At 39.1% G+C, this 13599-nt stretch overlaps 1 protein-coding gene across 3 annotated transcripts in view; it reads right to left on the bottom strand.

The window, feature by feature from the left end:
- LOC143025504 (uncharacterized) overlaps positions 1 to 13344 on the bottom strand; it is a 67816-nt gene extending 54472 nt beyond the window's left edge. For all 3 annotated transcript variants that reach the window (XM_076185270.1, XM_076185271.1, XM_076185272.1), the window contains exons 1-3: positions 13080 to 13344; positions 6080 to 6205; positions 3627 to 3800 (exon numbers count right to left, since the gene is read on the bottom strand). In XM_076185270.1, coding sequence (XP_076041385.1) covers positions 3627 to 3800; positions 6080 to 6205; positions 13080 to 13235 — 456 coding nt within the window. In that variant the 5' untranslated portion in view covers positions 13236 to 13344. The remainder of the gene's footprint in view (positions 1 to 3626; positions 3801 to 6079; positions 6206 to 13079) is intronic.
- Between the last annotated feature and the right edge of the window lie 255 nt (positions 13345 to 13599).

Below are 13599 nucleotides of genomic sequence, written 5' to 3'. Positions count from 1 at the left end.
AGGATAGGGAGGGAAAGATAGCTGCAATGGGAAATGCTAAGAAAATGAGTGTGATGTGTGAGGAAAACGGAGGAGAAATAAGGAAGGATGAAGTGAAGGCAGTTGTTAAGATGATGAAAGCAGGTAAGGCACCTGGTCTGGATGGATGCCATGCAGAATGTCTGAAAAAGGGAGGTACAGTGATGGTGGATTGGCTGGTGAGGTTATTTAATGTTTGCTGGAGAGAGGGTAGAGTGCCGAAGGACTGCCTGTATAGTTCCTCTTTACAAGGGAAAAGGGGACAAGTGTGAATGTAGTAGTTTCAGAGGGATTAGCTTGTTAAGTGTAGTTGGGAAGGCTTATGGGAGGATCTTGATTGAGAAGATTAGGAGAGGAACAGAGGGAGTAATTGGTGAGGAACAGTGTGGATTTAGGACAGGTAGAGGTTGTGTAGATCAGATCTTTGTGGTAAGACAGATATGTGAGAAAGCTATAGGAAAGGGGAAGGATGTTTTTTTGGGCTTTTATGGATCTGGAAAAGGCTTACGATAGGGTAGACAGAAAGGCACTGTGGGAGGTTATGCAGATATACGGGATAGTAGGAAAGCTTCTGGGAGCTGTCAAGAGTTTTTATGAGAGTAGTAGAGCTTGTGTCAGGATTTGAAATGGAGAGAGTGAGTGGTTCATGGTAAAGGTGGAACTTCGTCAAGGATGCGTTATGTCGCCCTGGCTGTTCAACTTATACATGGATGGGGTAGTAAGAGAGGTAAATGCAAGGGTAGTGGGTCAGGGATTGGAGATGGTTAAAGAAAATGGAGAAAAATGGGAGGTGAGCCAGCTATTGTTTGCGGACAACACTGTGCTTGTGGCAGGATTGGAGGAGGGATTGAGGAAGTTGTTGACAGAGTTTGGGAGAGTATGTGATAGAAGAAAGCTAAAGATAAATGTGGGTAAAAGTAAGGTGATGAGATGTACAAGGGGTGAAAGTGGCAGTAGACTGGAAGTGAGCATTAACCCCTTCTATACGGTGCCGCACACGTAGGCGTCGTGAGGAGCAAGTGGATTCGCGACGCTGCCATATCAGCGTCTTGATTATATTTATTGTAGTCGCCCCTGTGTTTTTACATTCTCCCAAATGTGCCCCGAATCCCATTCTCTGTGGTTTTCAAAATTCGCGGGTGAAAGAGAGAACGATCGATATAAGCGGTGACTATATTTTATGATGCGAGTATTATTACGACACATCGTACGGCTGGCATTGGCTGCTGCCCGCGAGATTTAAGTCCCGTAGTGAAGTGGTTAAGGGAGAGTGACTGGAGGAAGTGGATAGTTTTAGATACTTGGGTGCAAATGTGTCAGGAAAAGGTGGAGTGAAGGTGGAGGTAGAATGTAGATTGAGAGAAGCGTGGATTAATAATTGTAATGAGGAATATACATTTGGGAATGGATGCTAAAAGGAGACTGTATGAAGGAGTGATTGTGCCAACAGCACTGTATGGGGCAGAAACATGGAACATAAGGGAGGAAGAGAGAAGGAGTTTAAATGTGTTTGAAATGAGGTGTCTGAGAAGTATGATGGGGCAGAAACATAGAACATAAGGGAGGAAGAGAGCAGGAGTTTAAATGTGTTTGAAATGAGGTGTCTGAGAAGTATGATGGGGGTTACTAGGCTAGATAGCTTGAGAAATGAGGAGATGAGGAGGAGAACGGGTGGAAAGGGAGTTGGGAGATAGGGTTGATGAAAGAGTATTAGGATGGTTGTCCTAGACACATGGAAAGAATGAGTGAAGAAAGACTAGTAAAAGAGGTATGGAAGGCAGATGTGGAGGGAGTGAACATGAGGGGACGTCCTAGGATGAGGTGGATGGATTGAGTGAAGGGGGCTTTGGGGAAGAGGGGAATGTCTTTTGAGGAAGGACGGGAGAGGACAGATGACAGGGGTGAATGGAGAATGGTTGAATATGGAGGATGTTGTGATGCATGAGGTGGAATGGTAAAGGGGATGGGGGGTGAGGTAGTATGTGTGAGCAAAATTTGACGCAGCCCGAAGGGATTTCTCCCCCGTCTTCTCCTTTTATGCATGGGGGGACGGTGAGGGGGGTCGCCGATTTAATGAAGCAGCCGTGCTGTGGATGTGCTGTGTCTTGCGACACTGCTTCTGACCCAGGGCAGTGGACAAGGTGCAGGGATAACCCGTCATCCAGGAGGTGCTAAGATATGAGGGAGGGTGGAGGGGTGTGGAATGTATTCAGGGATGGAATGGGTGGGAATGGTTTTATGCCTTTTCCTTTTTGGCTACCTCCCTTGTAAGGGGGAAAAGCCTTGGTATATGTATGTATGTATGATGGGATCAGTTTTGTGGCTCTCCTTTGTACTTTTTCCAATCTGTCAATGTCATTAATGAGATTTGGTGGCCATACAGAAACAGCATATTCCAAATGTGGACACACTAACGATTTATATAGCTTGTTAATGAGAGACGAGCTTTTGAAGTCAAAAGATTGTGTGAATCTAGAATATTATTTACTTTCTGAGAGGCTGAAATACACTACTTAGATGATTTGAGATCGTTACTGATAATTACCCCTAGATCCTTCTCACTATCCACTTTTGTCAACGAATTTCCAAATAACTCGTAATCGTGCTTACTGTTATTTTTACTTATGTGCATAACCTTGAATTCACTTGTGTTAAATTTCATTAGCCACTTTTCAGACCATTGCTGTAATTTTTCTAAATCTTCTTGAATATCTAATTGATTTAAGTGATCATTTGCCATCCCGCACACCCCTCTTCCTCTCAATTTCTTTCCAAAACATCTTTTAATTACTTATTTTGTCATACTATTACTCTATTTCACATCTTCTTTCCTCTTTGCCTCCTTTATCTTATGCTTTACTTTTCTTTGTATCTCTCATATGATTCCCTCATCCTTCTTCTCTTCTACAACTTTCTTTGCTTCCTCATCCCACCACCCACTACCCTTCCTCCTATTTCCTCCTTGTTCCACACACCATCTTTGCACGCCTTGTGACTCCCTCCTAGAACCATTCCCATTCCTCCTCCACTCTTAGTTCTACTATATCCTTCACTCCTTCCCACTCCTCTCAGCTTCTTGTACTCCTTTTCTTTCTCATTTAAGCAGTTCATTCTAAGCACCTCCCCACCTTTTGTCCTTTTCTTTTCTCCATCTATCCTCCACTCTCAACTTACCTTCCACCAAAAATTGATCTGACATTTCCCCACTCTCTCCCCTTAGAACATTGTGCAATAGGGACATTAAATACAATTTTTAAAACATGTTTAATTATTTTGCAAGCAGAAAAATCTACTACTTCACATCCTTTAAAACATTCTCAAAGGGAGAGGCATACATATGCCAAAAAGGCCCTTTCCCCATTATGAGGGATGTGGACAGCCAATGCATGTTGTGACCTTATCCAACTTATGTATGTAAGTTGACAACATACATACATATGCCAAAAGGCCCGTTCTCCATTAAAAGGGAGGTGGCCAGCCAATGCACGCACCCACCCTTTATCCATTTGCTTTCCCTCTTATCTTAGCTCCATTTACTCTCTATCCACCACCTGCTACTTAAGATTTTGGAAAGTTAAGACCTCAACACTAACAAAGATTACACTTACCCTTATTTTGGTGGGATTTATGTGAATGTTAGATGTTGGTTGTGGTGCTGTAATGGGCCATGCTGGATCCAAGACCTGGGTCTTCACATCCAAATAATATAACCGTGATTTGGGGAAAACTTCAGACCACGTTAGTCGCAATTCATACAACTTTTTTCGCGTTCTTTCATCCACCTGTGGAAAAAAGGAATATATCGTAATTGACTATAAAAACTATGCCATGAAAACATTTCCTACCACACTGTTTCTTTTGTAAACAAACACTATATGCAGGTATAAAAGTTCTAATAGCAACTGCTGCCTTGGGCCTCCCCACACATTCCTCTAGGAAGAAACTGAGCTGAAACCTGTGTTGTGTAAGTGTGGAAAGGAGAGACCAACAAAGGATATCTGCACATAGTCCTGAGAGAATGACAAATAGAGCCATCTCTCTACTGCTAAATTTTTTTACCTCATCAACTTCCTTACCTCTCCAATGTCTATCTTGCACAATCACCAGTGGCTGGTACCAATGGTAATGCCACCCAATTCTTTTGCAAAAGAACCAACAAACTATATCTTTTAGGGACAAATGATCCTACATGTCACCCTAACCTCCATATAATAATGTAGGCACTTAAATAGGACCCAGTCTATCAATTTTGTATTTCTTCCATTTCTTCATATATGGAGAGCTGACAACCAGCAACTGTACAACTACAACTAACATAAGCTGGTAACAGAAACAGTCCCACACTAATACAAGAGATAGTCCAATACATCTTCCAATAAAGATTTTTGGGAGGGCCCTAAGGACCACTGCCAACCATGGTAAAAATTGAAGCAATAAGTACTATTTAATTACTATCTATCTTGACTTATCGCAGGAACGGTCTCTTTGGGGGTACAGAGAATAGGATGCCTAGGCCCACACTTCACCCCATTTTAGTAACTTTTATGGCCTCAATGGAAAGACTGGCAGTATTCTTTTTCCCCCCCAAAGTACTACAGGGGAAGGTGAATATGTAGATATAGTCTCAAATAAATGATACAGGACAGCACTGAGAAGGGGTGTAACAGCATAATGTAGGGACACTTGTAATATATTAAAGTAGCATAATTTCTCCATGATTAGAGATTTTCTCTACCATAGGCAAAATGATGCAAGGTTCTGGTCCATAGGGGACAAACCCGTAATAGTTCAGGCTTCTGCCACTTGATGCTGCATGAGACAACTGTTAGGCATCAGTCTGTTCACTGGGTTCATCATGGGAAGATGTATAGCCATTGGTTTGCCATTGTTTTGAAATGTTTCGTGCCATTTCATCTATTTTTACAATGGATGAAAGGAAGGAGTAGCATGCTACTGTGAAATTCTGGTTTTTGCTGGAAAAATGGCAGCCAAAATAGCTTTGCTTCAAACAGCTTACAAAGATGTTGCCATGAGCAAAACACAAGCTTACAAGTGCATGCTTTAGGAATGGTCAAGTGTTGCTGGAAGACCAATCTCATTCAGGACAACCGTCAACCTTCCAGTACGATGAAAAGATCATGAAGTGATGTTGGAGGACTGTCACCCAACAACTGACAAACTTGTTGATTTAACTGGTGTCCTGGAACTACTGCCAATGAATTCTGACAAAGGAATTGGGGATGAAAAGAGTTGCAGCAAAAATGGTGCCTCACTTGCTCACGGATCATCAAAAACAGTCACAAATGAATGTGTACCAAGAACTGAAACAAGAGTTAGCAGTTGATTCGTAACTTTTTTCAGGGGTCATCATTGGTGATGAAAACTAGCGCTACAGCTACAACCAAGAAACTAAGCAGCTGTCAATAGAAGCATCCAACGACACCATGACCCAAAAAAAGTGCATCAAGTGAATTCCAATGTCAAGACAATGCGGATTGGTTTCTTCAATGCGAGAGGAATCGTCTACAAAGAATTTGTTTCTCCTGTTCAAACTGTTAACCTTTTCTCCTGTTCAAACTGTTAACCTTTTCTCCTGTTCAAACTGTTAACCAGACTGTTTACTTGGCAGTTCTGAAACATTTGCGAGACGCAGTGAGATAGAAACATACCGACCTGTGGCAAAGTGGAATGGTGGTTTCAGCATGACAATATGCCAATGAATACCTCTTTGAGAGCAAGACAGTTTCTCAAAAAAAAAAAAAAAAAAAAAAAAAAAAATTTTTTCCCCCCTTACATAGGAGGTAGCCAAGTCAAAGGGCATATACCCACTCCCACCCGCCATCCTTTCCTCCAGGGGGCTATCAGCTTAGCTCCTCATGGATGATAGGTCATCCTTCTTCTGACCCAGGGCAGTGGGGAAGATACAAGGATGACACATAATCCATGATAGTAACTACTTACTATAATGTCTAATAATAAAAAAATATCTATTTTCTCTGCAACACATGTCAATTGATACTGTTCTGCCCATGAACAAAGTACTAATGCTATTTTTACATACCTTCTCAAACACTCCTTTAAATGTGTGCACCAAGTTTTGGCCAAACAGCCTAACATAGTCTCCTCCAACATTCTTAACAATGGAGTCAATCAGGTACAACACAGGAAGTTTATGGTTAGTAGGTGCCTGAAAGAAAAAGAAAAAAATCAATTATTTATATAATGTACATCTCTGCTAGATGCACAAATGTCTCCTCTATATGGTAGCATCATCCAGTGAAGATCCAAAATGTTCTATTTCTTTGGCTTCCAAGACATTTTCTCAGAAAAATCCCCACAAAATTTTCAAATTTCTGGTGTGGATTACCCACAAATTAAAATCCTAGCATTGCATGTATAACCAACCATCACACAAAGTCAACCTATACTATACAATCAGAAAACTTTGTGTGAAGTATCATGAGAACATACCACATGATATTCAAGAATTATGGTGGTAACATGCCTAGTCTGAACCTTGCAGGACAATCTTTGGTTTGACACTGGAACAATGGCTCAGAAACAACAGAATGAAAGCATTACCCCTGAAATCAACAGTAGCACTGCTCAATCTGGACAACCATACATCAAAACTAACCCAAGATAAATTAAGATTGCCAAACCATCCCACTTGAAAGAAACACAAAAATTCTGGGTCAAACATTTGATACTCGTACAACATTCAGCCCACATATCAAGGCCCTGACAGCAGAAATCAACAAGAAAACAAACTTATTGACAATTTTGGAAAGAAGCTAATAACCTTATGTAAAGTCCATAAGAACCACCCTAGAATAATATTCCTTCACAACACAGTTCCCAACAATCAACCAATTGAACAAACAACTGGAACACTGCAGAATGGTCCACTAAGAGTTATAACATTCACCAAAACCACCCCTATAGGGCACCTGCACAACGTAATATACATTTTAGTGAATGGAAGAAAAAAATGCTTAAAGCAATACACCTAGATGTCAGCAAGTGTCAATACACCATGTCTGTTGTACATGCATTTACCAAAGGCTCTTTTTCCCCCTTACACAGGAGGTAGCCAAAAAGAAAAAGGCATAGAAACCACTCCCACCCATTATCTTGGCATCTCCTGGATGATGAGTCATCCCTGCATCCTGTCCATTGCCCTGGGTCAGAAGTAGTGTCACAAGACACAGCACATCCACAGCAAGGCTGCTTCATTAATTCAGCAACCCCCCCCCTCTCCATTCCCTCATGCAGAAAAGGAGAAGACGGGGAGACATCCCTTTGGGCTGCATCAATTCATTTTTCATACATACTTCTTTATCCACCACCCCATCATGCATCACAGCATCATCCATACACAACACCTTCTCCATTCACCCCTATCTTCTGTCCTCTCCCATCCATCCTATTGTAGACAAACAAAAATAATCATGGCATTTCAAACCTCACTGATGTCCAAGTCCTAGCTGGTGTACACTTTTAGCAACTCTTTTGTTGTTACAAAAGCAATCATGGCATCCTGTTGTCAACAAACAAAAACAACCATGGCATCTCAAACCTTGCTGATGTCTAAGTTATAGCTAGTGTATGCTTTTACAACACTTGTTATTGATTTTCACCAAGAAAATCAGATATTAACTTGATGCATTTTAATTTACAAAATTAATATCTAATTCAGAGAGGAACCATGTGCACTTCTGAAGTAATACCAATCATCCTAATAGAACATCACATGAAAATGACAGGAACACAATACTACACTAAAACCTTTAAACACACCCTTCACACATCTTACAAGCACCATCAACAAAACACAACAAAAACCAGTACCATCCTATTCAAACATCTACTGCAACCTAACATCCAAAGAAATGCATTCACATCATGATAACTAAACAGGGCCTTCAAGAAAGACCACCAAACTCAATACCCCAACAATCCCCAGATGAAAGTCCCACAGAGAATACCTTCCCACACCAGACATGAACCACACTAGCATGCCTGTACTTTGGACATCATCTGTCATTAACATGGTACCAACCCAGAACTGGCCTGGTCACAGACAGGCAAGCACCTTGCCTAGCACACTGAGCAATGTAATACTGCAGTTGTTGCAGTTCTGTTGGTTCCTTTTCCCCTTCCAAACAGGGACAATGAGACATTTTTTCAAACAGCAGATAGCACTGCATACAACCCACAGATCATGGACTCACCTCCAGCAACCATGTAATGATATTGCAGATGTCAACTGCCTTTCCACCATTGAATATACAGCCTTTCTGACTTGTCAAGGAGGGCAGATATTCACCTATCAATGGATTGGCAATTGCCACCAAAACACCAGCAAAGGTATGTTGGCCACTTGGAAGGTCAACCATGAACAAATAATCAAAGTACTCCACACAGGGACTACACTCCTCTCCCTTTCCCAGGATAATGGACAAGGTCAAAGGGGACAATTTTGCACAAGAGTTATCATAATGCTGTAAAGGAGACTGAATAGCAAGATAACAGAAGGATAGATGTTAAGTCAAAGCAGAGATGAACCGTGATGCAACCAGAGAAAAATGTTCTAGACCTTGCAAACCCACTAGGTACAACTTTATTAGACTATGAAAATCATGGTTGAAAAATGGATTCAATGTCAAAAAGAGCAAGAACATTGTAACAGCTTCTGTGCATAAGGGGCAGAAATCACTGGTAAAGACAGTAGGTGGAAGCAGACACCAGTGAATGTATAGCAAGTACAAATGTTTGTCTATGTGTGGCATGTATTATAGATTTTATTATAATTTTGTGCATAGTATAGGCACCCCTAATGTGTATCGTCTTATGCATGCCATCCATGTCCCTCTACCTTATCAGTCTGGAAAGGGGTGGGTTTGGTGGTGAGACCATTGTTATGCAACGGAAAAGAAGTATCAGTCATTAACATCATATCAAAACCTACAACATAATGTTTGTTTTATTTCTAAATTCCCTGTATACATAACTGCCAAAACTGACCCAACTTCCCACATGCATATTTTCACATATACATGGGCCATGAGCATCCAAGATGCACTAAATCCAGCAGAGCTATTTTGAAAAGACTCACTAGCATCATCAGTTATACATTAGTAGCTTCCAAGTGTGTAAAATTGTGTATATAAAAATTCTGAACATTTGTAGTTAAACTAATATTATATGCAATAATAATAAACGTTATCATGACCTGACTGTACCTTTAAGGGACTGTGGGAAGTGCTTATAGGTGAACGTGTCATAAAAGTTGTTCAATTTCTTTGGTGAACTTATGTATATTTACTCTATCGGAAAGAGTATTATTGCATACTAAATTGTTTTAGTAACATGTATATATTACGTGGTTAATTTTTTTTATGATAGTATCTGTAATCATTGAAGTATCCATAGGCATAAGTAATCAGCCTACTATGTAGGAAATGAAAGATTAGTCTTGGGAACTTCATTAAATTAGATTTTTTCCTACTCTTTTATTTTTTTATTATTTATTTATTTTGAATAGTAGAAACTTCAGTGAAAATCTGCTATGATAAATTAGAAAAAAAATTAAGTTACAGTTTCCTTTATTTTTTACTAATCCAATTAAAGAATTACTCTTTCTCTTTACAAATTCGAAAGAATGAATGAAATCGGACAAAAAAGTTTAAAGGAGTGCACCAGCATTTAAAATCCTCCGGCCGCGTACTCACTCGTGACATTGTCTATTTTCTTACGTTTCCGTTTACAACTTTAAACAAAATTGAACTGGCTATCGAAAGTTTGACTTTATTTCAATATACAGAATGTTTTTTCATGCAATGGGGTTGCCAGATGTCGCCAATAATTTATCTATTTTATTTTATATATAAGAACAGAAACGGAATTGAGCTGTAATATTTGGACGAAGTGTTACAACCATCATAGAGAATCTTTTGAATACCTGTTGGTAGAATAAAAGATAATATGATCGCATGCATGACTGGTAGGCTAACAGATATGCGACAGGGCGACATCCTTTCTCCTTTAGCTTTGAAGAGATACTGAGATCCTTGTGGTGATTGACGATTAGTGTTGGGCAAGTTGCCAGATATCTCCATATATATTAATTATAGTAAACAAAACAGAACTGGGTATCAAAATTTTGACTTTATTTCAATATACAGAATGTTTTTTCATGCAATGGGGTTGCCAGAGGTTGCCAAAAATTTATCTATTTTATTTTATATATAAGAAAAGAAACGGAATTGAGCTGTAATATTTGGCCAAAGTGTTACCACCATCATAGAGAATCTTTTGAAATGTTTATCTAAAATTCGTTAATTTTCCAGAATTTTTCGTGTTTTCGCGCCCTACAGTCCCTTAAAACCCATAAGCACAACACAGCATTCATACATTGAACCTAAATTTCATCTATAGCAATTAATTTTAATTATATAAAATATAATACTAAAATAGCATTATGAGGTAAATCAAACTATACATATTAATCAACAAATCGAAGGCACAGGCTGTTGAAATAAAGGTCTGTCAGTTGATGCTGGACTAATGTAAACAAACAATTGTGTACAGCCACAACCACTGTAAACACAAGTTTGGGTTAAATACAAATTACGATTATATCTATATTTGTAATTTATACTAAATTGCTAATCATTCTAAAGTAATTTGGTAAACTTCTTAAAGATGCACTGACAAGCCCACGGCAACACTAAAATCACCATTTGACAATAACCCACACCTACTCAAAGCACCTTGGGCATACAAGATGTTGATTCTGTTGTACACTCTTTTGAATGTGTAAAGTTATTCTGTCCATTATTGATGTGGATCTCCACTGAGGTCCCTTGAAGGATGATGCAGCCTCTGTACCTCACAACATTGGTTTTGAACAAGTACATGTGCCCAAAAACATGGTACAGCATGGATTCTATTTTGAGACACTGGACAGACAGGACCAGTATTGTGCATGTTCAAAGTATGAACAATTCATATTGATGCACCATTCAAGCCTCAATCAATTTTCATGATTCCCAAGACTGTATGATGAAGTAGGTTGCTAAATTCCCAAATCTTTACTCTTTGGAGAGAACACTGGATAGGTACATCATGATCATACTATACTTATGAAAAATAATGGAAGAAAAATTGCCAAATCTGACAAAGCCTGTCATGTCACAGGTGTCTGAATGCATTGGCAGAAGCTGCATTGTTAACATTGTACAGTGTGGCAGAGCTGGAACACTACAACATAACAGCTTCAGATAGAGCTGCCAGATATTTCAACAGCAACCCCAGAGAGTTCAGAGGTAAAATGGGTTGCTCAGTGGACTCATTCATACACCAGCTGGATCAATCCCAAGCCAAATTGGAAGACGTTCATGGTCATCCAGACAGGCAAAACTCCTTAGTAAAGACTGAGGAAAACTGTAGGCATACACTACATGTTGGACTGGTGGGATGATAAATCCACCCAACTGGATCAAGTAAATTAAGTAAGTAAACTAAAAATAGCTCATTTGCAAGTGAAAAATCTTGGAAGTGGATGAAATCAAACTTACACCAAAGAAACAATATCATTATGAATCATGGGCAAAAATAAACACCGACCAAAAGTCTCCTAGACGGGGTACTGGGGCCTCATATTACTACTACTACTGTATTACCGACATTGGTTATGCTAATAATCAAATCTTTGACAATTCTGAAAAAAACTGTGGAAAAGTAATTTGAAATTTGCACAACATACTGGTGAAATAAGTGTTGTATGGGATCACTTACTATTTTAATTAGTTTTGGTTTGATCAAGTTTTCTTGTACAGCTACACAGAAAACTATCGTTAGTAAGGGTGTCGAAACATTCGCGAATGAACATAACCTTATGACACCGAAGGGTTGGTATTTCTGGGGTTCGAATTGTTCGAATTCCTTCTGAATGAATATGAATCGAATAATAGTTCCAGAGTTCATATGGATTCACTATGACATGATAATCTTATTTCCGATGGAGACTTCAACTTGTCTCAAATTGTTTCGTTGTTTTGTGTCAAAATGATTAGCGTGATTTACTAACGATAGTTTTCTGTGCAGCTGTACACGAGTTACCTACGGATTCAGTGAACTGGTCTGATCAAGTTTTCTATGTTTATTATTGCTCAGAGTAATACCAGACAACCAGCCCTTGTGAGGAGGGACAACAGGACTGGCAGCAGCGGTAGATCACTATGGCTGTGAGGAATGACCTCGTAATTTCACCAAGCAAGAAAACAGCAGCGACTTTATATTTTACGAGAGTAGTATGCACACGAGAATTTGAGTCGTACTGAAGTGGTTCATGATAAAACTATTATTGGTATTTTTTTTGCAATACAAATAGGCGAACTTTTTTTTATTAAATTTAGGTATTCATAAAAAAATCCAGTATGGTGTAAGTTTTAGACAGACTAAGTTAACAAGATATTTATCAAAACATCTAGTTTCCTCAAAAAATAATTTCTATTAGTCTAAGATATACGAAAACTAAGCCATCAAATTCTTCCTTTTTTGTTGTTGTTTTTTCCATTTGTCAATTGATTACCATAAGGGTTGGTACAGATAATTTTAACGCGGTCTACCATTTACAGATTTAGATTTAGAGAAAAAAAAACCGTCTAGCTTATCATTTCGATATACATGTACCAACATTAGCATCCTTGTTAATAACTGCTGTATTACGAAAATCAGATTTGTCTACGCAATGCCCTTGCACATCGAAGACTGCACCTATTGCACTTTTGGCAAAGCAAATAAAGTACAAGCAAACCGAAAATATAATATACACGTATGTTTACAATCAACAACGTAAATATTACTTATACCTTCCTCTACGTTCCATTGGTTACGTTACGCCACGGCACGAAAGCAACGCTGAACTATCAAAATCCACAATACTACCACTTAAGTCAATAAATAATAACTTCAAATGTTAATCTAATTTCTTCTTACTATATCCAGTTACAAAGAAACAAGAAAACATCAATATGGTAACCTTCCACACTTACTTGCTCTAAATGTTGCTCGATCACTCTCACTATGACAGGCGCATGAACCTTATTTTCGTCTGCCAAAATTGTTAACATCGTTATTAAAGGCTTGAGATTTGTTGTTAGGTCTGCCAAGGAGGACCTATACTCCTCGGCAGCTTCTTCAGCCGACATCCTTGCAAAATAATAATTACAACCGAGATACAATCTTCTTTGCTACCTGTCCATCTTTCTACCCTTTCGCTTACCACCTCACAAACTGAACGAAAGCCCGAAACAGCGAAGCTTGCTTAGCATCCGGTCTGACTAAACGCCGACCAAAGTCGACCAAAGCCGACCAAAACCACACAATGACGGTTTTTGCTCCAATGCATAACTTATATATAAAAAAATAGCATATGGTTGCATTATTTGACCTATTTTCTTTAAAATGTGTGATTTCCATTTAATAAAATGATCAAAGAGAAGTTACGTTTTTATCCTCTGCAAAATTACCAACCGGCAACCAACGCCGACCAAACCCAAACAATGACGGCTT

This window comes from Oratosquilla oratoria, chromosome 5 (assembly GCF_046742065.1).
Source record: "Oratosquilla oratoria isolate Oo_2021 chromosome 5, ASM4674206v1, whole genome shotgun sequence".
Lineage (NCBI taxonomy): Eukaryota > Metazoa > Arthropoda > Malacostraca > Stomatopoda > Squillidae > Oratosquilla > Oratosquilla oratoria.
The sequence above is the reverse complement of the archived record's forward strand: the minus strand, read 5'-3'. Positions and strand labels throughout refer to the sequence as shown.